This window comes from Apodemus sylvaticus, chromosome 2 (assembly GCF_947179515.1).
Source record: "Apodemus sylvaticus chromosome 2, mApoSyl1.1, whole genome shotgun sequence".
Taxonomy (NCBI): domain Eukaryota; kingdom Metazoa; phylum Chordata; class Mammalia; order Rodentia; family Muridae; genus Apodemus; species Apodemus sylvaticus.
The window spans coordinates 125496178-125522258 of record NC_067473.1 but is presented as its reverse complement, the minus strand read 5'-3'; the positions used below and the strand labels follow the sequence as shown (position 1 = coordinate 125522258).

General features: G+C 43.6%; 1 protein-coding gene and 1 pseudogene across 2 annotated transcripts in view; one reads left to right on the top strand and one right to left on the bottom strand.

Moving 5' to 3' along the window:
* Slc25a26 (solute carrier family 25 member 26) overlaps positions 1 to 19683 on the bottom strand; it is a 93716-nt gene extending 74033 nt beyond the window's left edge. For both annotated transcript variants that reach the window (XM_052174380.1, XM_052174381.1), the window contains exons 1-3: positions 19555 to 19683; positions 13583 to 13739; positions 10408 to 10517 (exon numbers count right to left, since the gene is read on the bottom strand). In XM_052174380.1, the coding sequence (XP_052030340.1) occupies positions 10408 to 10517; positions 13583 to 13739; positions 19555 to 19587 (300 nt within the window). In that variant the 5' untranslated portion in view covers positions 19588 to 19683. The remainder of the gene's footprint in view (positions 1 to 10407; positions 10518 to 13582; positions 13740 to 19554) is intronic.
* A 5641-nt stretch (positions 19684 to 25324) lies between these two features.
* Positions 25325 to 25830, top strand: LOC127678068 (proteasome subunit alpha type-3-like; annotated as a pseudogene).
* The last annotated feature ends 251 nt before the right edge of the window (positions 25831 to 26081 follow it).

The window sequence follows — 26081 nt, the reverse complement described above, 5'->3', positions numbered from 1 at the left end:
TTGCCAGGCTGGCCGCTGTTCCAGTTCGTAGGCATCACAGCTCCGGAGGACAGTTTTATTGTTTCCTTTCCTTGGTGGCTTGCATATCTTCTGGTACTGTAATAGCTAGCCTCAGAGAGGAGGCTTTTGGGTCAGCTGCAGTTCAATTCCTCCAGGTCTTGTGTCTGCCGTGTATAGTATCTTTTGCAACTGTCTTAACTTTGATCTGGAGGCAAGCAAGACTGACAGCCACACCCTACACTGCTGAGGAGTTACTTGCACTCTCCTGACCAACTACTCACAAGATTTCTCATGCCTGGTACTAGAGTTTTGTTACACAGCCTATGGTTCTTATAAGGGCCCATCACCCAAATAGCACAACTTCATTTAATGCACACACACATACATACACCCACATGCATGCACGCACATATTGAGCATGACTTTAGGGAAATATAAAATAGTATGGTTCCCTATGGCTTTTTCAAAGATCCTTAAGTGTTATTTTCCCTCCTCCTTAGGATTCATCTACGTCATTCTCACCGGAGAATGCTTCCACAGGATTGGTTGGGGAGGGGGAGAGGGGTACTCCCTTGACCTTTTATACTGGTTATTTTTAATGAAACCTGAGCATGTGGGCTTCTTTCATTGGTTATATGCCTGATGTGGACAAAGTGAGCTGGGCCAGGACTCAGGCTGCAGGTCTCGGGCTGGATATGGGGACGGGGAAGGAGCAAGAGGGTTAGGGTCAGGCAGGCTCACCAGGCTGACCAGAGCACAGGTGGAGTGAGCAGTGTTGGCCATGTGGGTCAGACATGGTGCAGGACGGACAAAGTCAGGTGGACACAGGGGACTGGACTGGCACACACTATGAAAGTCCCGGGCCAAGCCTGAGGCTGAGGATGGTGCAGGCTGGGTTTACCAGACTGGATTGATCTACAGGATGTACAAACAGGGTTAGGCCTGAAGAGGGTGCAAGCGGGCTAGCCAGGCAGGCTCGCTGGGCTGGGGCTGGGGCCGGGTATACAATGTCCAGGTTGTGCTGGGCCTGCAGGTTGAATGTGGCACAGGCAGGAACAGGTCAGAGGGACACCTGGTCCAAATGCCTATTACCCGAGTCCTATACCTTCTCATCTCTACTTCTGCCATTTTATACAGAACATAAAAAGCAGAAATCTCTGCAGCGCTCCCAGCAGTACACAGGAAGGCTGGCTCCATCCATCATCCTCCACGGTGTTTTATCGTCCACACAAAGCTAAGAAATCTTCAGCAACTCGCTCAACTTTTTTGAGTTTAATTTCTCTGTATTCTTGTACCAAAGCTGTAAAAATGTGTCACACAGCAATTTATGTGGCATGAAACCAGAAATAGCATTTATTACAGTCTGTGTGTGAGGTGCAAGGCTGGGTCCTGGGTAAGGACTGCATTATTTCATCCCTGGAAGAACTGGGATAGGGCAGCAGGCAAGCCTGCCTGTCCGGATGAAAAGCAGAAGCTCCAAAATCAAATAGTGCATGACTCTGTGTGTGTGTGTGTGTGTGTACGTGTGCATGTGTGTGTGTGTGTGTGTACGCGCGCGCGCACGTGTGTGTGTGTGTGCGCGTATGTGTGTGTATGTGCGTGCGTGTGCGTGTGTGTGTGTGTGTGTGTGTGTGTGTGTATGTGTATGTGTGTAAAAGTCACAGTTCTCACCTTCATCTATAATTTGAAAATTGATGATCCCCATATGACAAGTCCTCAAAAAGAGAGTCCCAGGTCATTCAAGAAATGAATCCAGTGATTTATGTTATGTGCTACTCAGAAATAGAATCAACAGTTTTTATTCTGCTTCCTAGCACCTGTCATGGGACCAGCTATATATAGCACACACAGATATAAGAAATCACACAGTCACAGACAAGGCAAATCAGTGATCCAGACATCATTACCTTTCCAAGACCCGTAATCTAGCCAATTGGAAGATGGGCACTAGGAGGAAAGGCCACAGTCACAAGTTGATACTGTCCTAAAAATGAGTTGCCTCTAACACATCTCAGGCTCACACATACATAGCTAAACTTAACTGTAATGCTGCTGTGCTTAGAAAGAAGGACTCTATTTTCCTATTTTCAACTTAATGGCAAAATCACACACTCACAGCTCAAAATAGCTCCCCCAACTTGATCATAATGTCTGAACATCATGTTACTATAGAGCTCAGTCTAATTCTCTTCCATTAACTGATACATTTCCAAAACCCAAAACTAACACATCTTCCCTTCCCTCTTGTATATTAACTAAACAGCATGATCAATGAAAGATGACATTGGAACCATAAATCAATGCCATCTGCACTAAAGAACACTGTATTAGAAAAAGGAGAATTTTCGAGATGCAGAACCTGCAAGGGTCAGACGGGACATCAGCAAGAACCCTTCATCACATCCGTCAGGTCCTCAGCACAGTCACGTGTCCCATAAGTGAATAACCACGCAGGGATGCCAAGTCAGGGTGAGCCCTGTCGCCTGCCGCCGCCTCCTCCTCCTCCTGTGCACTGGGCCTGAGGTGGCTACGACAGCTGAGAAGATGAATGGTGTGCACTGCATTAGATCAGGAAGCTCTGCTGGAGAATCTAGCAGGCACTCAACACGTATCAGTCAACAAATGTGCTGAAGCTCTTCTGGAAAACAGTCTCTCTGCTGAGTCCTCTTCGGCCTTTCGAGTTCACTGTCTGCCCCCAGGGGCCCTCCTCTGGCTCTGGTGACCTCTAGTGCGCCATGCTTTCCACACCCAGACAGCTGCCAGGCAATGATCTAGAAGGCACAACTAAGATCACTGCTGCCCTTCTGTGCAGAATGTCAAAAGTGAAAACCAGGTGGCTAACCAGATGAGGCAGATCCTCTAGCCTGCAGTCTCCCCTCACCTAGATTGCCCTGTCACTACGCCCCCACCATTAGGAACTTGAAAGTGTGTGCCAAGTTCTCTACAAGACTCTTGCTTTCACTCAACAAATCATCACATTGTATAATGCAGGGTAATAAAGTTGTATGGTGGTTGGCATTCTTGTTAAATGATAGCTTAGCTACCCTTGCTACCAAAAAAGAAACAAAAAAAATTAACTATGTAAGGTGAGAAATATGTAAACTTGTTCACAATTGTAACCATTTTACTATGCCTATTCCATAACATCAATGTATGTATGTATGCATGTATGTATATGAGTACACTGCTGCTGGTTACAATTGTGAACAAGTTTACATATCTCTCACCTTACATAGTTAATTTTTTTTTTGTTTCTTTTTTGGTAGCAAGGGTAGCTAAGCTATCATTTAACAAGAATGCCAACTACCATACAACTTTATTACCCTGCATTATACAATGTGATGATTTGTTGAGTTCCCTCTGACTCAACCACTGTGCTGCCCGGGGCCCAGGAGAGGACATCCTACTGTCCAGTCCAGGACCAGGGCCCTAAGACTCAGTTACACAACTGAGTAGGAGGCAGAAAAAGACTACAACTGTGGGAAGCCGGTTTGTGGTGTGTGCCTGGAACCCAGCACGCTGGAGCCTGGGACAGGGAAATCAGGAGTTTAAGGCAGCCTGGCTTTCAAGCGAGATCCTAACTCAAAAAAAATTTTAAATGTACAGGATGGTTCATATATAGCTATGACTACTGTCAGTGTCTATCATGAATAATTCAAAATATAAAATTATTTTCAAGAGGTTTTAACTGGGAGCTGGAAAGATGGGTCAGTGGTTAAGAGTAGCTGCTGTACTTTCAGAGAACCTGGGTTCTTTTCCCAACACCCACTTGGTGGCTCAGAGCTATTCTAAGTGCAACTCTAGACCATCTAACACTCTTCTGAGCTCTGTAGGTGCAGATATGAATGAGTGAACATACATACATACATACATGCATACATATATACTTACATACATACATACATACATACATACATACACATACACAAACACACATATATATAAAGCAAAATAAATCTTTAAAAGATGTTTTTAACTCTTCTATTACCTTGCTCAAGAGTCTTTGTTGTTTTGTTTTCCTTTTTATTTCATTTATTTTCTTTACTTACTTATTTTGAGGCAGGGCCTCCCTATGTAGCACTGGCTGGCTTCCAACTCACAGAGACCCACCTCCCTCTGCCTCTCTCATGCTGGGCTTTAAGGTGCACGCCACCACACACAGAGGTTCTTAAGGGTCATAATGAACATCATATGCTCATTTAGTTTTTATTTATGTGTTCATACATATGTACGCATTCAGGTTCCCTCAAAGGCCAGAGAAGGGTATCAGATCACCTGGAGCTGGAGTTACAGATGATTGTGAGCAGCCTACTATAGGTGTTGGGAATGAATACCTCTACAAGAATAGCAAGTGCTCATAACTGGTGAGTCACGTTATATTCATTTTACGATACTAACAGGATAAACACACCAGCTTACACCCACCCCCCACCAGGCAAAACACAGCACACACCAGCATGTACTGTGAGCTTTGTGTCTGAGAAACATACAAGTCCTCAGTGCACTTAGCCAAGCCAATCATCTCGTGGAAACCTTAACTACTCCAGAAAAAGCCTGAATGGACTGGTTCACACAGCAGGTCCAGCAAGCAGACTTTAGTTACCAGAGGAGGGAGACCTTACTTACTGTAAAGTGTTTTTAGCAACAAGACTCTCCAGCAGCATAAGCCTTTAAGAGCAGGCTGCAACACTCATGCAATATCCTTTGACAGAAAAGCCAATGCATGAGTATTTTTTCCACTCTCAAAATAACCCGTCTGTGTATACGTGTCTACTAGAGCCATCTGGGGGTTACCTGGCAGAGCCCCTACCATCTCCAAAGACCTTCAGTTGCAAGCAGCCGCAGAGGCAGCTGACCATCCCCCTAGGGTGCTCCCTAGGCCACATGTGGTGAAGTGCTGTGAGAAGCTGTCAGAATGGCATGTACAAAGCAAGGTAACCTTCTCCTGGAGGTTTCTCCAGGCGGGCACATCCGCGTCACTGCGCATGCGCTTCATTCATGGGTGGGGGGGGGTGGTTGCTTTTGGATGCAAAGAATTTTCCGTGTTCTCCCATTTCTAAAAGTAACATAAACCAAACTCCGAGCATAAGATTCAAGAAAAGTGCAGTTGGGTCACGGCGCCCACACTCCTAAGGGAAGCTGAACCACATCACGGATTCTGCTTCTCACAGGGTTGTGTGTGATGAAAGCCGGGCTGAGAAATAATTGAGGTGGGGATTTAGAGATTTGGAACAGCAAACTTCCTAATAAAAATGGCACAAACGGGACCCTTCTTGCTGTAGTTACATATTAAATCTTATTTGATCGATTTCTCTGTATTCCGATTTACAAGCAGAAGGCAGAAGGTTGTGATTAGAGTCATATTGATTCATCATTAACATTTCATCAAGCCTCTGCTCCGGCTACAGGGAATGCTTACTTTGGAAGTGCTCTTTTCTTTCCAAGTTGCCTTTATTGTCGCTGCGACAAGGAAGCTGTGGATCTGCTCAATACCAACAAACAGCATTGTTTCTAAGGAACCCGTGTGCAGCATAACAAGCCGGGATCGAAGCTAAGGCGCAGCTGGGAACGGTGCGCAAACTCTTGCCTGTAACGCGAGTGAGCACCTCTGAGCAATGAGTTCGCACCCCTTTGACTTACATATGAAACTGCATTTCCTGTGTCCACTTGCTGCTTTCTCTTATTTTTAGCACTTACATGAAACTGAAACCCAACGTTTGTGATCTATGAAATGGAAACAAGACACTGTAATGGGAAGGAGGTAATATCTCCACTCCATTAACAGGTTGACAAACTGATCCTGAACTTCAGGGGAGTTTTGAAGTAAGTTCCCAGACTATTAGCATTATCAGAACACTTCCATAAACTTCAGAATCTGGAAAGCTTTTCAAAATTTGTATTTGCTCTTGAGAAGTTCAACCATGTATGAAATACGATCATTACCACCCTAGGCTCACCTCTTCCCCTCAGCTCCCGCATTCTCAACACGCCCTCCTCCCAACTTCTGTCCAATTAGTGCTCCCCACATATGCATGGGGGTGGGACCACCCACCAGGATAAGGAAACCTACCACAGCCACATCCTCAAGAAACAGAGATTCTCTCTCCCCAGCAACTATCAAGTAGTCTTCAGGAAGGATGGGATCTGGAGAGCAGCTAACCCATCTATAATTTGGGAAACTTTTTAACAAAATAAATGAGTTTTACTGCCAATTTTTAAAATTATTTTTAATGATGTGTCTGTGTGAGGGTTTTTGGAGATGCCACAGAGGGCAAAGGTGTCAGACACCTATAACTGAAGTTACAGGTGGCTCTGGGTCTGATGTGGGTTCTAGGAATCTGACTCAGGTCCTCGGGAAGAGCAGAATATATACTTGACCGCTGAGCTAGCTCTCTAGCCACACTTCCAAAAAGATTTTTAAATCAACTAGAAGTCAACACAGAGGAATGTTTCATGGCCCAAGCATTCAATATATTATGTTATTACGCTACCTTATTGTGTTATGTGGTCCCCAGTTGGTAGCACAACCCAGGGAAGCTGTGGCACCTTGAAGCAGTAGTGTCCACGGGTGACAGTGAACTACCAAGTGTGGGCTGTGGCCAAGGCTGCCTCTGGCCCCTGCTCTAGGCTCTACCGACCTTATTCTCTGCTATCAGTGGCCACAGGCTCCCGCCACCATCAACCAAGCTGTCCTGCTATTCCTTCAAGACCATGATGAACGGAGCCTTTCTAAAACCAGGAACCAAACTAAACTTTTCCTCCTTCCAGATTAATCATATTAATATGCTAGCCACAGCAACACAGCAATAACTAACAATCATCTCTATAAGCACCTGAAGAAAGTCCGGCTTTCCGGCAACAAGGTCTCAGGTGAAATGAAATGAATGGCTAGCTTCTGTTTTGCTGCTTCCTTTCAACAACATATTAGAAAATATAAGCCAAACACACAATTTATGAAACTGTGTTGAAGCTGATCAATGCAACATGCAATTACAAAATACTGGCAAGGCTGGGGGTGCAGCTCAGTGGTAGGTGCTACATGCAAGACTCTGGATTCATGCTGGGGTGGGGAGTTAAGTAACAGCGGAGGAACTGGGGAGACCGATCATTCAGTGAAATACTTGCCCCACAAGCACGAGGACCTGAATTTGACCCAGCACCCACATAAAATGCCACGTCCAGGGTTCCAGAGGAGACACCCAGACCTCTGGATTTCGCTGGCCCCTCAGCCAAGCCTAGCAAAGCCCCAGGAAGAGACTCTGTCTCAAGAACAGGTGACAGTTCAAGGACCGAGACCTAAGGCGGAGCTGTGGTCTCCACAGATATGTCCACACTGGCCAACACTTAAAGAGACAATACACCCACACATAAACATAGGAATAAACAAAAGTAACAAATAGGCAACCACTATCATAAAAACAAAATCTTTACATCACTAAAGGCACTTAAACCTTCACACATCATTTTTCATCCCTTACAATATTCCAAATTAACTGTATAGAATGAGGTGTACTGTCAAAACATAATCAGAATTGATTTAAGCCTAGAACAAAGGGCTAAAAGGAGTTTTAAATTAAATATATACTGATTTTAAATTAATAAATTGTTAAAATGACAAACCTCCCCAAATTACAGAATCCAATGTAATCCCTCTCTGATTTCTTGCAGAAATGTACAAGTTGATTCTGGAATTCACACCGACATACCAGGGCTGGAGAGATGGCTGGTGGTTAAGAATGTTTGATGTCCAATCAGACGGACCAATATAAGATCCCAGCAGCCACATTGTAAGCCAGTTCTACAGGGTCCATGCCCTCTTTTCATTTCCATATCCACAAGTGCTTGCACACACCTACACATGCACACACACAAACAAAAGGGGTCTGCCAGGGAGAAATGCCTTTAGTCCCAGCACATGGGGAAGGAGGGGAGGGGAGGGGAGGAAGGGAGGAGAGGGAGGGGAGGTGAGGGAGGGGAAGGGGAAGGGAGGGGAGGGGGAGGGGAAGAGAGGGGAGGGGAGGGAAGGAAAGGGGAGGGGAGGGGAGGGGGAGGAGAAGAGAGGGGAGGGGAGGGAGGGGAGGGGGAGGGGAAGCAAGGGGAGGGGAAGGAAGGGGGGAAGGGGATGGGGGACGGGAGGGAAGGAGAGGGGAGGGGAGGAGAGGGGAGTAGAGGAGAAGGGAGGGGAGCGGAGGGGAGGGGAAGGGAGGGGAGGGGTCCTATAGCAGCCAAAACAATGCAGAAAAAGCAGGAAATGAAAGCTGCCAATGCTTTCTAGACTTACTACAAGGCTACAAACCGTGTAGTGCACATGCAAGGATACACAGTGACAGTGGGCCAGAACTCAGAACACAGAAATAAACCTCATGCTCATGGTCACCTGCCTATTGACAAGAATGCCAGGGATGCTCAGTGTAGAGCAAGAGTTTTTCCAGTAAGGACATTAGAAAACTGGATATTTACATGACAAAGAATAAAATTAGGGGTAATCGGGCTGGCTCAGAAGGTGGTTATGCTTGCTGTGCATTCTAGTTTGTTTTCTGTTGTGAAAAAAACACTAAAACCAACCAACTTGGGGGCAAGGGCTTATTTCATCTGACATATAGCGCACCATTAAGAGCAGCTAAGGCAGGAACTGAAACAGAGGCCATAAAGGGACACCACTCGCTGGCTTGCTCCCAGGCTCACATTTCTAACACTGCCCAGGCCAACTTCCTCAGGACAGGAAGTTATCTTGCAGTGGGCTGCGCCCTCCTGCCTCAGGCCAATCTGAGGGAGGCAATTCCTCAACTGAGCTTCTTCCTAGCCATGTCAAAGTGACAACCAAGATTAGCTAGCTATCACATCACATGGCACAGCTTGGCTACCTACCTTTGATCCTTGGAAGCCTCAGACCTCCATATGCATAAGGTGGCCCTAGCACACTCTCTCTCTCTCTCTCTCTCTCTCTCTCTCTCTCTCTCTCTCTCTCTCTCACACACACACACACACACACACACACACACACACACACACACTAGACTTAAAAAAGAATAAAGGTAGGCCACAAGCCCAAACCATACACAAAACTCAACTCACAATGTAGTAGAGACCTAAGTATTAGAGTTAAGACTATAAAATACATATAAGTCTATTTTGAGCTCATATTGGGCAATGGTTTCTTAGCATGATGCCAAGTCACAGAACACACCCTTGATCTAAAGCCCTCAGCATAGTGCTACACACACTTGACTCAGACTCTAGAGACACTGAAGGGAAAAGATGGGAGTGGAGAAGCTATGGGCCAGAGGTCAACAGAGCAGGCCAACAGGGTCAGTGACAGCAGTGTCCCACAGTGCCTGCTCTTGTACCCCATTCCTGTTCACAGCCACAGCTGCTACTTCACTGCGCCCGTAAACGTTCTGTAACACCTAAAACTGTGCTGTAGAAGCCATCCTGGGACAATCAGTTCCAACTCAGCTACACTAACACAAACACCACCAGCCAAATGCACATCAACACCTTCTTCCACCTCTTTAGTTCTATCTGCATAAAGACGATTTAGGGCTGCCTATGTACAACAGTACGCAATGGCGTTTTCTTATATCCTAAGGCTATCTTTTAACTGTCATGTTTAATCTTCATATTATTTGGGATTTTACCACTTTCATAATTTAAAAAAAGCAATGAAAAAACAAAACAAAACAAGAACCAGTGGAGGCAGAGGAGCCAGCTGGAGCATGGGGACCTAGCATCAACGTCAAACCTGCATGCGAGACACCCTGTCTCAGGGGACAGATACAGGGAGTGACAGAGCGGGAGCCCAGCATTGTCCTCGCCCAGTGCCGCATACCGGGCACAGGCCCATGCATACCGGACACAGGCCCACGGGCCACGCCTGTGTATAAACAGCACACAGACCTAAATGCAGCATCCTCATAAAAAGAACTGTGAAAGCCTGGTGTGGCTTTAACATATCTTCAGTTTCTATATTCAGGAGGCTGAGGCAGAAGGATCACAGTTCAAGGCCAATATGGGTACACAGTAAAACCCTGACTCAAAGGAGTCAGGATTAATTAACTTATTAATTAAATAAATTCACCATAAATAATACAATTTGAGGAGATAAATATGAGTATTCTTATATAAGCATTAGACAACAGAATCTGATAGTGATAAAGAGTTTGTCTAGCATTTAAAAAGTTCTGAATTTGAACCACAGCACCAAAATAAAATAACATAAATAACATTATATAATACATGTTTTAAAGCATTGCTTTAAAAGATACATACAATTTTTAAATTTTTATCTATCAGTTATCTATCAGCTAAAGGAAATTTAAATTTTAAAAATGAAACAACTGTCTGACCAGCAAACACAGGCATGATTTACGGTTCTGAGATATTACAGACAAGTAGCCTATCGCTCACCACTTCTCCTGTAGAGGCGGCCAGCATGTGCTTCACGGGCCTCAAGTGTGATGTAGAGTCGGTGTGCAGCACGGATTTCACATATTCATAGGTGAGAAAAAACGCAGCAGCTGAAACATAAGAGTCTTCATAAGAATAACTGAAAATCTCACCTACTAAGGAATGTCTCTCAAAAGCTAAGACCACAGTCATTAAATTAGGAGATAAGAAATGGTAAGTGCATGCCTTTCCCCTAATTCCCGACCCTATCTGAAGCGCACTTAGCCGTAGCCTGGCGCCACCACACTTCACTGATGAGGGACTTACAATTTCCTAGCAAACTTCTGAGAACGGACTGTGGGCTTCACAGACTCAAATCATCATTACACAGTCACAGAAACAGGCAGCTGCACTGAGTTATAAGTAGGTTAAGACACATACCTAAAGTAAAATGTCAGTTCTACAATGTTTACTCTGATGATGCAAAATAACCACTCTACTTTTCACTACTTCATCTTTACAAACATCAACTATTTCATTAAAAAGGGAAGTCAGTGCCAGGCTTGGCAACACACACCTCTAATCCTAGCTCACTGGAGGCAGGGACAGGCTGATCTCTGTGAGTTTGAAGCCAGTTGAAGCTAGTTGAGTCTACAATCAGGTCTACACAGCAAGCTCCTGGCTAGCCAAGGTTACACAGTGAGACCCTATCTTGGGCAGGGAGGGATCAGTAGAAAAATATCTTTATTGCTCTAACGTTATCAGAACTGCAGGTGAGGCTTTAAAACCTTCAAGAGATTTTTTTTTTAACCTCTTCCATAAGAGATAAGGCACAGAGGATAAAGAGACAACAAATTCCTCTACTGAAGGATGTGAGAGCACTAAACACCCAGGAAAACAACCGGCAGTGAAAACCATTCGCCAAAGTCACCCAATGTGTAAAGGGCCCACCAGCGGCTCACACGAGTAATTACAAATACAAATGCTACAAGAAGCCAGTCCATTCCCGCACTTTGGCCCACTCACTCCACGTCCAGAGGTAAGGTCTCTACTGCACTCAGCTGTGTGCACTCCAGATGCGTACACTCCTTAAGCCCCACCCCACTCCAGGACAAAGGAGGAAGCTAAAGGCTCCTAGATTCCAGCAGCAGCAGCCTCAAGCTTGCATTGTGACATGGAAATGTAAGCTGTGCCCCCTGCCAAACAGGTAGCATCTGAAAAGGCTCTACTGGTTGGAAATGACAGCCCAGTACAGCTCTGAGAGGAGCTCAGAGCAAAGCAGAGAAGAGGAGATGGGCTAGCCAAGACCCACACCCCACACGAACAAAGCCCCAGACCAGACCGGTGCTGCTGCTGTTACGCTCTTTTCTAAAAAGGAACCAGTCTTTTTCAAAGGTTCCCCCCTCCCTCTCAATACTTCATCTGTGCTGGCTCTGTTCTCAAAAATGCCCATAGCCATCAGCAATTACAGTGGGTTCTGCACTCAGACTAGACAGAGCTTTAACCAATAACAATGTTTGTACAAAGGAAAGTGAGACTCAGCAAAATTTATAGGAAACTCCATTTCAAAATGGCTGTGCTTTGACTTCTGAAATTTACAGTATAAAATGCAAAAAGTTTAAACATAACTTTCCCAGAGACAGACAAATACACAAACACATGTGTACATGCTGGTGTGTATGTGTGTGTATGTTGTAAATTCAAAAATCATATTCTGCATGTAAATGCCCTGGAGAATGTAAAGCAGTCCTATTAGCATAACAACAGCCCAAGTCCCACATGCACCACCTGAGAGGTCGCACCAGCCTGAATCCTTGCTACAGTACATGAGAGAGATCTAAAGAACCACAAAAGCCTCAAGACCTGGTGACTACGAGAAGCTATGAGCACAGAGCAGACACCTTTGCAGCTCTCCTGTTGAAAGGGCCTCACACTTGTCCACAGAGGAGGATCACCTTGAGGTTCTTTTTAAAGCATCAGTATCCTGGACAAAGCTAAGGCGAACCACAGTCCCTGCAGGTGGGCCACGGGCATCCATCGGGGGCATTAAGCTCCTTGTTGATCGGGTCATTCTATTTGGGATAACCCTACACCTTTGCCCATACTGAGAAATGTACATTATACAGAGCTGGGGTTCAACAACAGCTGATTAGCTAATATTCAAAGAATGACGACAGAGAGTTGGGGTAACCCCAAGGTGACTCCTACGGGCTAGGGAAGAAAGTGACCTGACAACAAGTCGATGAAAGACTGCTTTCTCTTTGTACTACAAATCTTTCTTATGTGAAGGCTATGCTCAAAGACTAGGCACTTGCACATCCGGTTAACATACTCATTCACTATCTGGAAAAAGAGACAATGAACCCAGCATTTAAGAAGCTAGAGCCATGATTCTTTCGATGCACGCCGTGTAACATTTCTGCTAATTGGCTTAGTTTACTTTTGAGCATTAGAAGCATCCATCAGAGATAGATGTATCCATGGAGATGGGAGGTGGGTACTGTTCAAGAGAACACTGCCTGCTCTGCATGTGCAAGGTCCTGGATTCAATCCAAACGAAAAATAAAGCATCCACTGTGTAAACAATTAAAATCAGGCAAGTAACTGAAAGTAAGATATACTCTGAAGTAAATTAGATAAAAATAAATCACCCTAATTACCAAATGAGAGCATTGAAAGTCAGGACATGACTTTAAAGCCCAAACAACAGGTACTGGCTGCAGGTACCCAGGACAAAGCAGCGAAGCCCCTGCCTCATTTAGGATGTAAGATGAGCTGAGCCTCTCTGTCTCCCTGTTCTCATCCTAAAGCAACAATCACCAACCAGCTTCACGGATGCTTGGGACACTCCTTTATAAAGTTGCCTGAGAATTCCGGTGCGCAGCAGGCTCAGAGCCACTGCACTAAGGAATCACACTGAAAAGGCAACATTTTAGAAAGTCTACCTGGGGCTGTAATAGCAAAAACAATTTTAAAAAATTATCTTTTATGTTCCTTTTTTTGTTTTTTGGTATAAACATCCTGGGTCCTGGAATGGAATCTACAACATTCTGCATTCTGTTTAAATAGCATCAAAGAACAGAAAATCAGTTGTAAGACTTAATGAATGTTATGTGTTACAATTAAAATACTCATCTTAGACTCTTCTGAAAGCATTACCTTGGCTTCTGAGCACTGTGAACATCAACACCCTTACCGTTAGGAAAGGATCCAACCGCTGCGGAAGGGACACCAGCATAGATTCCACGGAAACCGCCAGCCTTGTTAAACCCCTGGGGACTCTGCAGCCTTGTCTTAATAGTGTCCAAAGGAAATAATATCAAGTCCACGGAGGCACCTGCTACCCCTCCAGCCTGTGCAAAAGGTGGGGAAGAAAGGGGAAAAACGTGAGCTCTCAGCCGTGTAAGGGCAGGGGCAAGGGGGTTCCCTTCTTTTTCTCCCATGTTGGGTCAGAGCTGTAGCCATCAGCCCAGGCTAGGCAGGCACTCCCCTACTGAGCTGTGTCCCCAGCACTGAGGAAATCTTTAAAGAAATGTCCCACACCTTCCAGTCCCACGATTTCCTTTGCAATACTCAAAGGGCTTGCAGTTTTATAAGAAAAATAAGATGCTTATCAGTTGTACTGACTTGCAATTTGTACTTTTTTTTTTTTACCTTTTGGATGAATTTTAATGAATTAATTTTTTGAACAAAATTAAAGTCCACTCTTAATTTACTCTTGTAATTCAACAACTGTCTAAAGCCATTAAAAAAAAAGAGAAAGAAAGAAAAAGAAAGGTTAAGAAGTACGAAGCATCCTAACTATTCAAGTAGTTCTTTTATTAGTTTCATGTTGTGTAGTTCCAAGGTTCCACAGGCATAGTCGAGCAAGCGTGGGTACTCTTTTCTGACGTATTTTGGTTGCTCCGTTTTATGGGGTGTCTGTACTGTTCGTGTGCATGTGTGGAGACCAGAGGTAGAGGTCAGGCATCTCTCCTGGGCTGCTTTTCACCTTTATTTTTGAGCTAGGATCTCACTAACCCAGAAGCTTATGAACTCAGTCATGCTAGCCGATCAGTGGGCTTCACGTCTGCCTCTCCCGCTCCGTTCTCTCTTTGGAGATAAGGTTTTAAGGATTTGTGTACACCAAATTAGACTTGACCTTGTTACACAACCAAGATGACCCTGAGCTCCTGAGCCTTCTTCCTCCACCTTTCAAGTGTGAAAGACATATATACACAATGGAATACTATTCAGCTGTTAAAAAAATACAAATAAAAAATAAAATTAAAGTTTCAGGTAAATGGATGGAACCAGGAAAGATTAGAACAAGTAAGGTGTCCCAAACTCAGAAAGACAATGCCACATGTTCGCTTGGCTGCACTTCTACCTCAAGATCATCAGTAAGCGCATAATCTGGAGTAACTTGGAAACCTTGAGAAACCAGGAAAGTAAAAAGGGACCATGGAAGGGGGCTAGAGAAAGGAGATACAAAGAGGGAATGGGAAAAGTGGGAGGGAGGCTCTGCTTCATGGAGGAGGGGGGAGAGAAAGGGCAGAGATGAAGGGAGAGAGAAGGGGCAAATAAGAGCCATGACATTCAATAAAGCATCAAGGAATCATGCTAGTGTGTATTTACCTAAAATCATGCATAGTGCATATAAGAATTGTGAGTGAGCATGTGAGTGTGTGTGTTTCTGTTTACTATATCTGCTCATCCCCTGATAACTTTTATTAAGTGGCTAAATTTTGTTAAAAGAACTGGTGCTCATTCCCAAGTTTCTTGGATTTGGGTTTTTTTTTTTTTGTTTGTTTGTTTGTTTGTTTTGGATTTGGTTTTTTTCGAGACAGGGTTTCTCTGTATAGCCCTGGCTGTCCTGGAACTCACTCTGTAGACCAGGCTGGCCTTGAACTCAGAAATCCACCTGCCTCTGCCTCCCAGAGTGCAGGGATTACAGGCGTGCGCCACCACCACCACCGCCCCAAGTTTCTTTAAAAAGTGGAACATTAAAAACTGTACCTCGTCCGGTCCGGGCGGACACCTGTAATCCCAGCACTCTGGGAGGCAGAGGCAGGCGGATCTCTGAGTTCGAGGCCAGCCTGGTCTACAGAGTGAGTTCCAGGACAGCCAGGGCTACACAGAGAAACCCTGTCTCGGAAAAAAAAAAAAAAAACTAAATCCAAAAAAAACAAAAGAAAAAAAGGAAAAAAAAAAACTGTACCTCATGACTATGGTGACATACAGGCAGAATATTTTAATACTAATTAAACCTTAGTAAAAAGAAGTGTGAGATTTTGGAAAGTATAAACACACAGTGCCCAAGAAAGGTCAGTACGCTGTGTCTAAAGGCACAGTTCACAGGTGGGAGGGTGAGCAGACCAGACCATACAGTCGCCGTCCTACCTAGGAACTTGTATGTGCTCTGCTGTTTCTGTCATTTTAATATTGATGCATATGAACAAACATCTCTTTAAAATACAGACATCTACAACTAAAAAGTGCATGTCCCTTGGAAAAGAAGGAGGGGAGATAGGGAGGGAAAAGAATGGGTACTAGTCACACCTGTGAGCAAAGATCAAATTCCATCTATCCTTCTCGTGAGTTTACAGTTTCCAGGTTGTGCAAAGCTTAGTGCACTGGCTCTTCTTGCCTGTCAGCACAGAAGCACTCCAAGAGTTAACTGGAAACACAAAGCTCTGATGAGAAACAGAGCGATGCCTTTCCTTTTTTTTTTTTAATTAAATAAAACAAGTGAAGTAGTAAGAGTAAAAGTACACTGGCAAATGTATTAACTCAGCCTGAAAGACATAAAACTTTAGAGACTATGTCCTAAAAAGATGTCGCCAAAGAACTCTGAGATGTGTCAGTCAGGAAAGGGCTGCAAATGGTACTAAAATGACCACGTTCAGTGTGGTGGCATGTACCTGCTCTATGTAGCCCAGGACTGTGGGTGGGAGGGTCATGGGAACTGACGCCACAAAGGAAGAAGGAAGAGAAAGAGACAGGACGCAAGGTTCTTTGTGGAGACAGGGTGGGCTTTATGCATCTTAGAAGAGGCTCAAAGGAATGGTGGACCAGCCCCACCATCAGCATCCTTGGCCCTCTTTTAAAAGATTTTTATGCTGTTCAACAAGTAAATGTGCTGCCTTCCTTCTCTCAGAACACAGAACAAAAATATGATGAGAACTGTGATCCACACTGGTTCTTTTAAAAACAAGCTCGCACTGTGGTTTTCTCTTTAATCTCCCGCAGTTCAGAGAAACTCTGGCTATCTGGTGCTAAACTTTAATCAATGAATTCTTCTCTAAATGTAGGGCTGCTGTGTGAGCATTGATTCTCTAAACCTTTTCATCACTGCTCTTATCTTCTGATGATAAAATGACCAGTGACTGACCTAGAATAACAGGAATCACAAGTTATTGTGTGAGTGTGGACTCCAAGCTTCTATAGCTGAGATGTCATTTACTGAGATGTCTCATAACTTAATGAGCAGGAAAAAAACAGACACTCTAAGAATTCAGCCACACTATATATTTAACACATAAACAAAACCTTTAGGGAATACATACAATTTCACATAGACACAAGCCAACATCAGCTGGATTATAAGAGACACTATCAGATTCGTTTTGTCTGTCTGATCATTTGCCAAAAAAAAAAAAAAAAAAAAAAAAAAAAAAAAAAAAAGGTTATCAGGCAACTGACCAAGTTCAAGATTTAGGGTGTATTGTGCCAAAAAAGTGTAAATTCAAAACAAGACAAAATGGGGAGGGGGCAGAAAACTTGAAAGCTGTGCACAACCAATCAACTACCCAAGACCTGAACAGCATGTATGAGATTCTGAGTCCAAGCACCAGCACCATCCCCCAAAAGTCTATGTGTGCCTCTCCCTGCAGAGAAACATACATTATGCTCTTAAATCTATCAAGTGATACTATAGTGCATACTGTACATTCCTACCTCTGACTACACATAACTACGTGTGAACCCATAGCTAGAAGCACATACAGGTGGCTAGAAGTTAAGTACGTCCCAGGAATGGGGTTTGTGATAAGTATTACTACTGCTTTTTATTGCTCAGTTTATAAGGAGCATTGCAGCATACGTAAAAGCCACTCAACATGGATATGCCTAGTTCTTCAAAACCTCTTCAATCCATGGCTGCAGCTGACAGGCACTAGGTAAAGAATAAGTGAGAGCCTGCCCTCCCGGACCCTTGCTCCTCCTCTCCTGTACTCTCGCGCAAAACCTGGGGCACCATTCGCTCCAACTACTATGGTTCCCAAACATGTCTACAACTTTCTCCTTCTCTGCTTCACCTTAGGTTTTCCTCACAATCTGCAATGGCCTTCTTACCCAACTAATTCTCCCCTCTTCACCCCGCCGGCGCATATATCCCTGCCAAAATCCTGTCCGCTGGTTTGACAGAAACCAGATGCTCTATTCCTCATAGAATTCCCGACCTTCCAGTTAGAGTCAAACCTACCTCCTCTACTCCTTTCATAATTGTATGTATATTTTCCTTTATTCTAACCATCATGTGTGATCATTCTTCGGAGTACAAGTCAGGTCAGTCACCTTCAACTTGCTTGACAACTAACCCAGCACCTCTGACACGGCAGGACTTCCCCAACACAACTGTAAGATGTTGACATTTCTTGGTGTTCCCCAGTCACGGTGGTAACTTGTAACCCGGGACACTTCTCTAAAAGCCAATTCCTCATCGCCTCCTAACAGAAAGACTGTAGGGTCCAATCTGTTTAAAGTGGCTGCTCTTAAGACTGAAAAGGTGGCTGTAGAATTGGGCTTGGCTATTCTTCCGTTTCTTCAGAAATTCTCCCAGGTTAAATTACTCCCTAAGAGCACAAGTTTATTATCTGACAGAGCCAGCTAGCTTGAGCTCAACTTCTTGGGAGAGCCTTGGATCTTCTTAGAAAACGATTTCATTTCTATTTCTTCATGTACAAAATGGGGAAAGTGTGGCTATGCTTTAAGAATTTTTGAGAAGTAAATAACAGTAAATGAAAATTAAATACAATTAAATGAATCTGCTTTAGTCATGTGCTTGCATGTGCCTGTGTGTGTGTGTGTGTGTGTGTAGTTACAAGTATGTGAAAAGCCCAACCTTAAGTCAGAAGTCTTCCTCATTGTCTCTCCAGTTTATTCACTGAAGCAGAGTCTACAGAACATCAAAGGTCAGTCTAGCTAGCCAGCTTGCTCCAGGAATCCTTGTCTCCACCTTCTGAGCACCAGAATTACAGATGAGCCACCATACCCACCCAGCATTTCCAAGGCTTCTGGGAACTGAACTACAAGTGATCTAACTACTGAGCCATCACCCCAAACCCAAATGAATCTCATATACTTAGAGTGTCTGGCCCATAACCAGTTATCACCTCTTCCCCTAATGGCCTGAACCTAGTCCACCTGTCATCTACCCAAGCACTCGCTTCTGTACAGTCTCCAAAACGTGATTCTTATGGGCAGATTTCTCTTGTTCAACACTCTACCCCCAACCCTTTCATCAGAGCAGTAGCTAGTTCTGTTAACAAATGCTTCTGGGCTTCTATTTGCCCTTTGCAGTGGCATTTTAAAAATGAAGGTATTTCTTATCTGCTTCTGTTCACTCCTCCAGAATGAAATCAAAGTTACCCAATCTCTCTTACATATGCTGAATCTAGTATCCCCTGCTAGACCTGCTGATACAGGTCCCTCAAAAAGCATTGGTTCTCATAATTCAACAGAATTAGCCAATAAACTATCGACTCCACACCACCACTACTCATGCTCAGTATTTCTTCAAAGCCTAAACTTGGAGCAAAATTACTGTGAACTAAATGTGTAGAAACTGCAAAAAGACAAGCTAATGTCTTGGATGGATGGGTCGTAAGTGTTTTCCTGAATAGTGTGTATTTACATGTTTCTTTAATTCCCAAGTTCAGGGGCATGCGGTGTATAAAGGAAAATATTTTGCCTTCAGTAAATAAGACAGTTTGTCAAGCATACCTCTAAAAGCCCGGCAGGACCCACCTGGCCATGAGAATAGACTTCCCGGGCGCCCCTGAGCTTGGACCTAGACCTAGCTGCCAGGGACCTGAGGACAGACCCGGAAGAAAGCGGCAGTGCAGAGAAGCCGCCACGGCTCCCATGCATCCTGCACCCAGCAACCCACCCCTACCCGGCACTCACCACCAGCGAGGCCGTGAAGCCCGGCGCGTCCATGGTCTCGCCAACGCCGCCAAGGTTAAAATTACAAGTTGAGCAAAAGCAGGTGCTGACTTAAAGAGCTGGGCGCCGCCATGTTGGGGCGGGATATGGAGCAACTACTTCCGGGGCAGAACTCGTGACGTCACACCACAACAACTGCACGTGCATCGCTGGGTGCGGGTCACTGAGTCCTTTCGAGCGGGACCCTGGGATATGGAGCAGCTCGGGCGTCCCGCCCTTCTGCAGCCGGCTCGCGATGCGCTAGATAAGGGCCTCGCACTAGCTTATGGCCCCGGCTGGGATCTACAGAAGAGCCCGGAGGAGAGCACAGAGCTGACTGGAGGACGGACTGGGACCCGGCTGGCACTGAACGCCAGCCCTGTGGTTTCCTACTCGCAAGCCAAGCCAGTTATTCCTTCCCTTTATCTGTGCAAGATCTGTCTGGATTTCTGCTGATCCAATTCTAGAAAAAAAATGTTAAACAAAAATACGTTTTTATTACAAAACAAAAGTAGTACGCTCCATTTGTACTGACATTTATTTCCCTTTAACTTAATTTACTTAAAGTAGGAGAGTGATCACTAGAGGATAGGAAGGGAAGAAGGGTGGAGGTAGCTACTATCAAAATAACAATTAGATAGGGCCAGTGAGATCGCTTGGTAGGTAAAGATGCTTGCCACCAAATCTGGAGGTGGCTACTAACCAATTACTATTAGACCGGGCCAGTGAGATGGTTCAGCAGGTAAAGGCTTTTGCTACCAATCCTGCAACCCGAGTTCACTCCCTAGGACCCATAGGGTGAAAGAGAAAACAGCTCCCACAAGCTGTCTCCTAATCTCTACACCTGCCCATGAGGCACACCCTCCTAATATTTACTGTATATCATGTATTTTGCATATTAATATATTTTATTACATATTAATATATTGATAATGAAATAAATAGAATTTAATACTTAACAATTCAGCTTAATAGGGAGTGTAACTCAATGGTAAAATATGTATTTACCTAGCAAGGCTTTCAGGTAGATGGGGGAAGATAGGAAGAATAAGTACTATTGCTCTGCAGAACAGTAGGTTGCTAGTTTACAGTAATTTGCATGTGTGTGTGTGTGTGTGTGTGTGTGTGTGTATTTCAGTTTGTATTTGAGTTTTGTGGGGAATGATATCTCATTATAGCCCATGAAAGGCTAGAAGTCACTATGTAATGCTGGTGGCCTCAAACTCATAGCAATTCTCCTGCCTCTGCCTTTGCCTCCCAAATGTTGGGGTTACAGATGTGAGCATTACACCTGGATAATAATTTGGGTTTTCTTTCCAGGGCCTTGAACATTCAAGGGCAGCATTCTGCCACAAAGGCTGCATCTATAGTTCCACCTACCTAGTCACTATCGTATAGTTTATAGAGAATTACAAGAAAATAGAAAATGTCAAAGATGACCCACAAAGAAATGATATTTAAGGAATTAGACTTGCTAATTGCTGACTTAGCCATTTCACAGTGTATGAATGTATTAAATTATCACCCACTACCCCGATAAATTGTACAATCACTGTGTCAGTTAAAAATAAAGTGGAGAAAACCAATTCCTTGCTCTGATATGTGTTTGTTCATCTTGTTCACTGTGAAGGCAATGTGTGCTCTTGGATGAACATGTCATTAACTATCTAGCAAGTTGCTTGGAGTAGACTTGTCTTTACATTTACTACACAATACCTCCTAACCTCCACATATATTAAGGGCCTGCTACATCTCCGGTAGCAAGTATGTGGCAGAACTAAGTGACTAATAGACTTTATAATCTCCAGTAATCTTGATTACTGGATAATCAAGCCACAAAGGATAATCTTGATTAACTCAGTCAATTTATTGGAGACCTGATTTACAACTGCAAAACCCGTTTCTGTAATATAGAGCAACATGACCATGACAGCAGGGTTCACACCGGCCCTGCTCACACGCAAAGGCAGGGAACGATTTTACAGACTATAAGCGTGAAAGGTCAGGAATCCTGAGGCTATCTGAGAATTCTCCCTACCACGCTCTTTTATGGGGTGGCTTCATTGGTAGCCTCCCACAGCCAGTGGACGTCTACAGTAAGCTTCCATTAGCATTCCCCTCACAGCCCCTGCACCTTTTACTTTTGCTTGGTACCAGGGCATTCTCACAGCTCACTAAACACTGTTATATTCCATCTCCATGTCCAGAACTCTGATTGGTTAGTTTGTTTGCTTGTTTCAACTTGACAAATGACTAGCTTAAAATATCAAGAACTTTTATCTCATACTGTTTCTGTTAAGAATCTGGGAGAGCGTAAGCTAGGCAGTTCAAAGTCAGGGATTCTCACAGTTTACACTGTCAGTGCCGACCAGTGTCATCTCATAAAACTTGCTCATAACTGAAGAATCTGCTTTCCAAGTGGTAGCTCGCTTCCATAACTGACAAACCAGTGATTGGCAGGAGGCCCCAGTCCTTGCCATATTTACCTCTCCATGTGGCTATTTATGGGTCCTCATGGTGACTGTTTTCCTCAGTGAGTACTTTAAAAGGTAACAAGATAGAAACCACAGTATTTTTAAATTTTAAAAAACTGTATATGTGTGTATGTATGGGTGCTTTGCTGCGTGTATGCCTGTGCAGCATGTGCATGCCTGGCACCCCATCTCCTAGGACTAGAGTTGTAGATAGTTGCCAGCCACCATGTGGGGGCTGGGAATCAAACCCAGACTCTCTAGAAGAGCAACCAGTACTCCTAACTCCTGAGTCATCTCTATCCACTCCCTATTAGTATATCTATTATTAGATTATTATATATATTTTTATGTATATAGGTGTTTTGCCTCTCTATATGTGCCGGAGAAGACCCAAAGAGGGTGTTAAGTCCCTGGAACTAAAATTACATACAAACAATTGTTAATTACCATGTGAGTACCAGTAATCAAACCATGATTCTCTACGGGGAGGGGAAGCCAATACTCTTAATCCATGAGCCATCTTTCTAGACCATTTTTAAGTCTAATTTAAAATGCACATCAATTTTCTTCCCTTTCCTTCCTCCAACCCCTCCCATTTCCCCCTCTTATTCGCTCTTAAATTCATAACTTCTTTTTCTTTGATGATTATTGTCAAGACACACACACACAACCTGCTGAGTCTATTTTCTGTTTTTGTATATGCATGATTTTAATACTTATTCTTAGTATTGGATAACCAATTATTGGGCTCATCCCTGGAAAAGACTCTTTCTCCCTCTCTTAGCAACTGTTAAGCTATCTTTTATGACCTGACTCAGAAGGAAGTCAGTATCCATTATTGCAACAGCTTACTGGCAATACAAGTCATGCAAATACACTGTGTTGGACTATGTAAATATCAGTGGCTGACATATTGGAAACTGGCACCCACATTAGAGAAATGAAAGTAATACAATAAAATACCACTGCATGCCTATAATCCCAGCACTCAAAAAGCAAAGTCACAGGATTACTACAAGTTTAAAGCCAGCCTAAACTACATAGTGAGTACTATGCTAGCCAGTTCTATATAACAAGCAAGACCTTGTCTTTTTTTTTCAATTTTTTTATTCGATATATTCTTTATTTACATTTCAGATGATTTCCTCTTTCCTGGCTCCCCACTCCCCAAAAGTCCCATAAGCCCTCTTCCCTCCCCCTGTTCCCCCATCCACCCCTTCCCACTTCCCTGTTCTGGTATTGCCCTACACTGCTGCAGTGAGCCTTTCCAGAACCAGGGGCCACTCCTTCCTTCTTGAACATCATTTGATATGTGGATTATGTCTTGGGTATTCCAAGTTTCTAAGCTAATATCCGCTTATCAGTGAGTGCATACCATGAGTGAGTGATCTTTTGAGACTGAGTTACCTCACTTTGGATGTTGTTCTCCAGCTCCATCCATTTGTCTAAGAATTTCATGAATTCATTGTTTCTAATGGCTGAATAGTACTCCATTGTGTATAGATACCACATTTTTTGTATCCATTCCTCCCTTGAAGGACATCTGGGTTCTTTCCAGCTTCTGGCTCTTATAAATAGGGCAAAGGACACCATCAAAAGAACAAATTGGCAACCAACAGATTGGGAAAGGATCTTCACTAACCCTAAATCCGACAGAGAGCTAATAATCAATATATACAAAGAACTCAAGAAGGTAGACCTCAGAAAACCAAATAACCCTATTTAAAAATGTGGTACAGAGCTAAACAAAGAATTTTCATCTGAAGAACTTCCAGATGGCTGAGAAGCACCTTAAAAAATGTTCAACATCATTAGTCATTAGGGAAATGAAATCAAAACACCCCCGAGATTTCACCTCACACCAGTCAGAATAGCTAAGATTAAAAACTCAGGAGACAGCAGGTGTTGGCGAGGATGTGGAGAAAGAGGAACACTCCTCCACTGCTGGTAGGGTTGCAAGCTGGTACAACCACTCTGGAAATCAGTCAGGTGGTTCCTCAGAAAACTGGGCACAACACTTCCGGAAGGCCCTGCTATACCACTCCTGGGCATATACCCAGAGGATTCCCCATAATAAGGAATCCCATGTAATAAGGATAATGCTCCACTATGTTCATAGCAGAGCTTGTCTTTTTTTTTTTTTTAAAGATTTGTTTATTATCATATGTAAGTACACTGTAGCTGTCTTCAGACACACCAGAAGAGGGCACCAGATCTCATTACAGATGGTTGTGAGCCACCATGTGGTTGCTGGGATTTGAACTCAGGACCTTCAGAAGAGCAGTCAGTGCTCTTAACTGCTGAGCCATCTCTCCAGCCCCAGAGCTTGTCTTTTTAAAAAAGAAAAAGAGCCACATTCACTACAGTGACTAAGGTTAAAAAGACCAATGTTGTCTAAGATGAAAAAAAAAAAAAACTAATGCACTGTCTTACTGAAATGAATATTATACATCTACTCTAAAATATAATTGTCACCCTAAAAGACAAACATAGTATATCCAAAACTTTTACACTACTATTAAAAGGAATATATAAACAGGAAAAATGGAAATACTCAACTGTCTACCAACTAATGAATGGATGAACATATTGTAGTGCACACTTGCAAAAGAACATTACTCAACAATACAAAGTAACCTGGGGGCCAGTGAGACGGCTTAGTGGATAAGAGCACTTGCTATGTATGCAAGGGTGAGTTTGAACCTCCAGCAATCACGTAGGAAAGCCAGGCATGGCTGAGTGTGCCCGCAACCCCAACACTGGGGAGCAGAAACAGACAACTCTCAGGAGCTTCCTGGCAGGAGCCTAGCCAAAAAATGACAAGGCTCAGGTTCAGTGAGAGACCCTTACACGAGTGAAGAAGACAGAGAGTGCCAGGATACCCAGTGCCTCCTCTGGCCTCCCCAGGAGAACACGTGACATGAGCATGTACACATTGCACACACCATTTGCACACACCATACACACACCACAAATAATAAATCAGAAATAAACATTTTAAGTAAATTATTGATGTGTTCAACATGGGTTAGTCTCAAAGCACAGTAGTAAGTGGGAAATAAATGTTAGACGACTCACACTTGGCAATCATGTCAAAACCGAGAAAGGATAAAAATTTTAAAGTATTATTATTACATTTATTTACTGTGTGTGTATCAGCATACAGACATGCATGAATGCATGAATATGTGCCACAGTGTGGGTGTGGGTCCTCTGAAAGAGCAGCTAGTGCTTTTAACTGTGGAATCACTCATTTTTCTTTTCAAAAAAAAAAGTAACACATTGATCAACACACTGGAATGGGAATAACAGCCTCGTTGGCAGACACTCACTCATTAGCAGATATAACAGGAGAAAAAGCTTCCAACTGCAGATCTAACATTGGCTCTAACATTCCCCTAAAGCATCTTGCAGGGCAGCTGTGTACATACATGCTTGTACAAGCTACAGTGCTCATAGACCTTTGGGCTGCTGTCTCATTTTGGGGTTTTACAGTGTCAGTGATGTACAGCTCTGTACCGTACGATTGACCCATCAGGTGGTTCATATGGTTACTGGGGCTATGGCATTGGAAAATCCATGCAAGCTGTAAAGACAGAGACAGTAGAGCTTCAGATGAAAGGAATGACATGGTATAATTAAAAGTTAAAGAAGTTGCAAGAATAATTTATATAGTGCATAATGAATTAAGGATAAAGCCTTTGAACTAGAGCTCAGCTGGGTTGGTGAGAGGAAGACATGAATTGTTCTGAGAGATCTAAGGGAGGAAAGCAAAGACATGTGATGAGGAAACTTTAAGAAAAGATGAATCACATGATGACAGTATTAGTGTTTGTGCTAGTATTTAGTTTTACATTTCTGGGATAGACCCATGTGGCTGCTTACTGCCACAAAATTCTCTCTCTCTCTCTCTCTCTCTCTCTCTCTCTCTCTCTCTCTCTCTCTCTCTCTCTCTGTGTGTGTGTGTGTGTGTGTGTCTATCTGTGTCTCTCTCCCTCTCATCAATTATTTTCACTAAGCTTTTGTATCATAAAC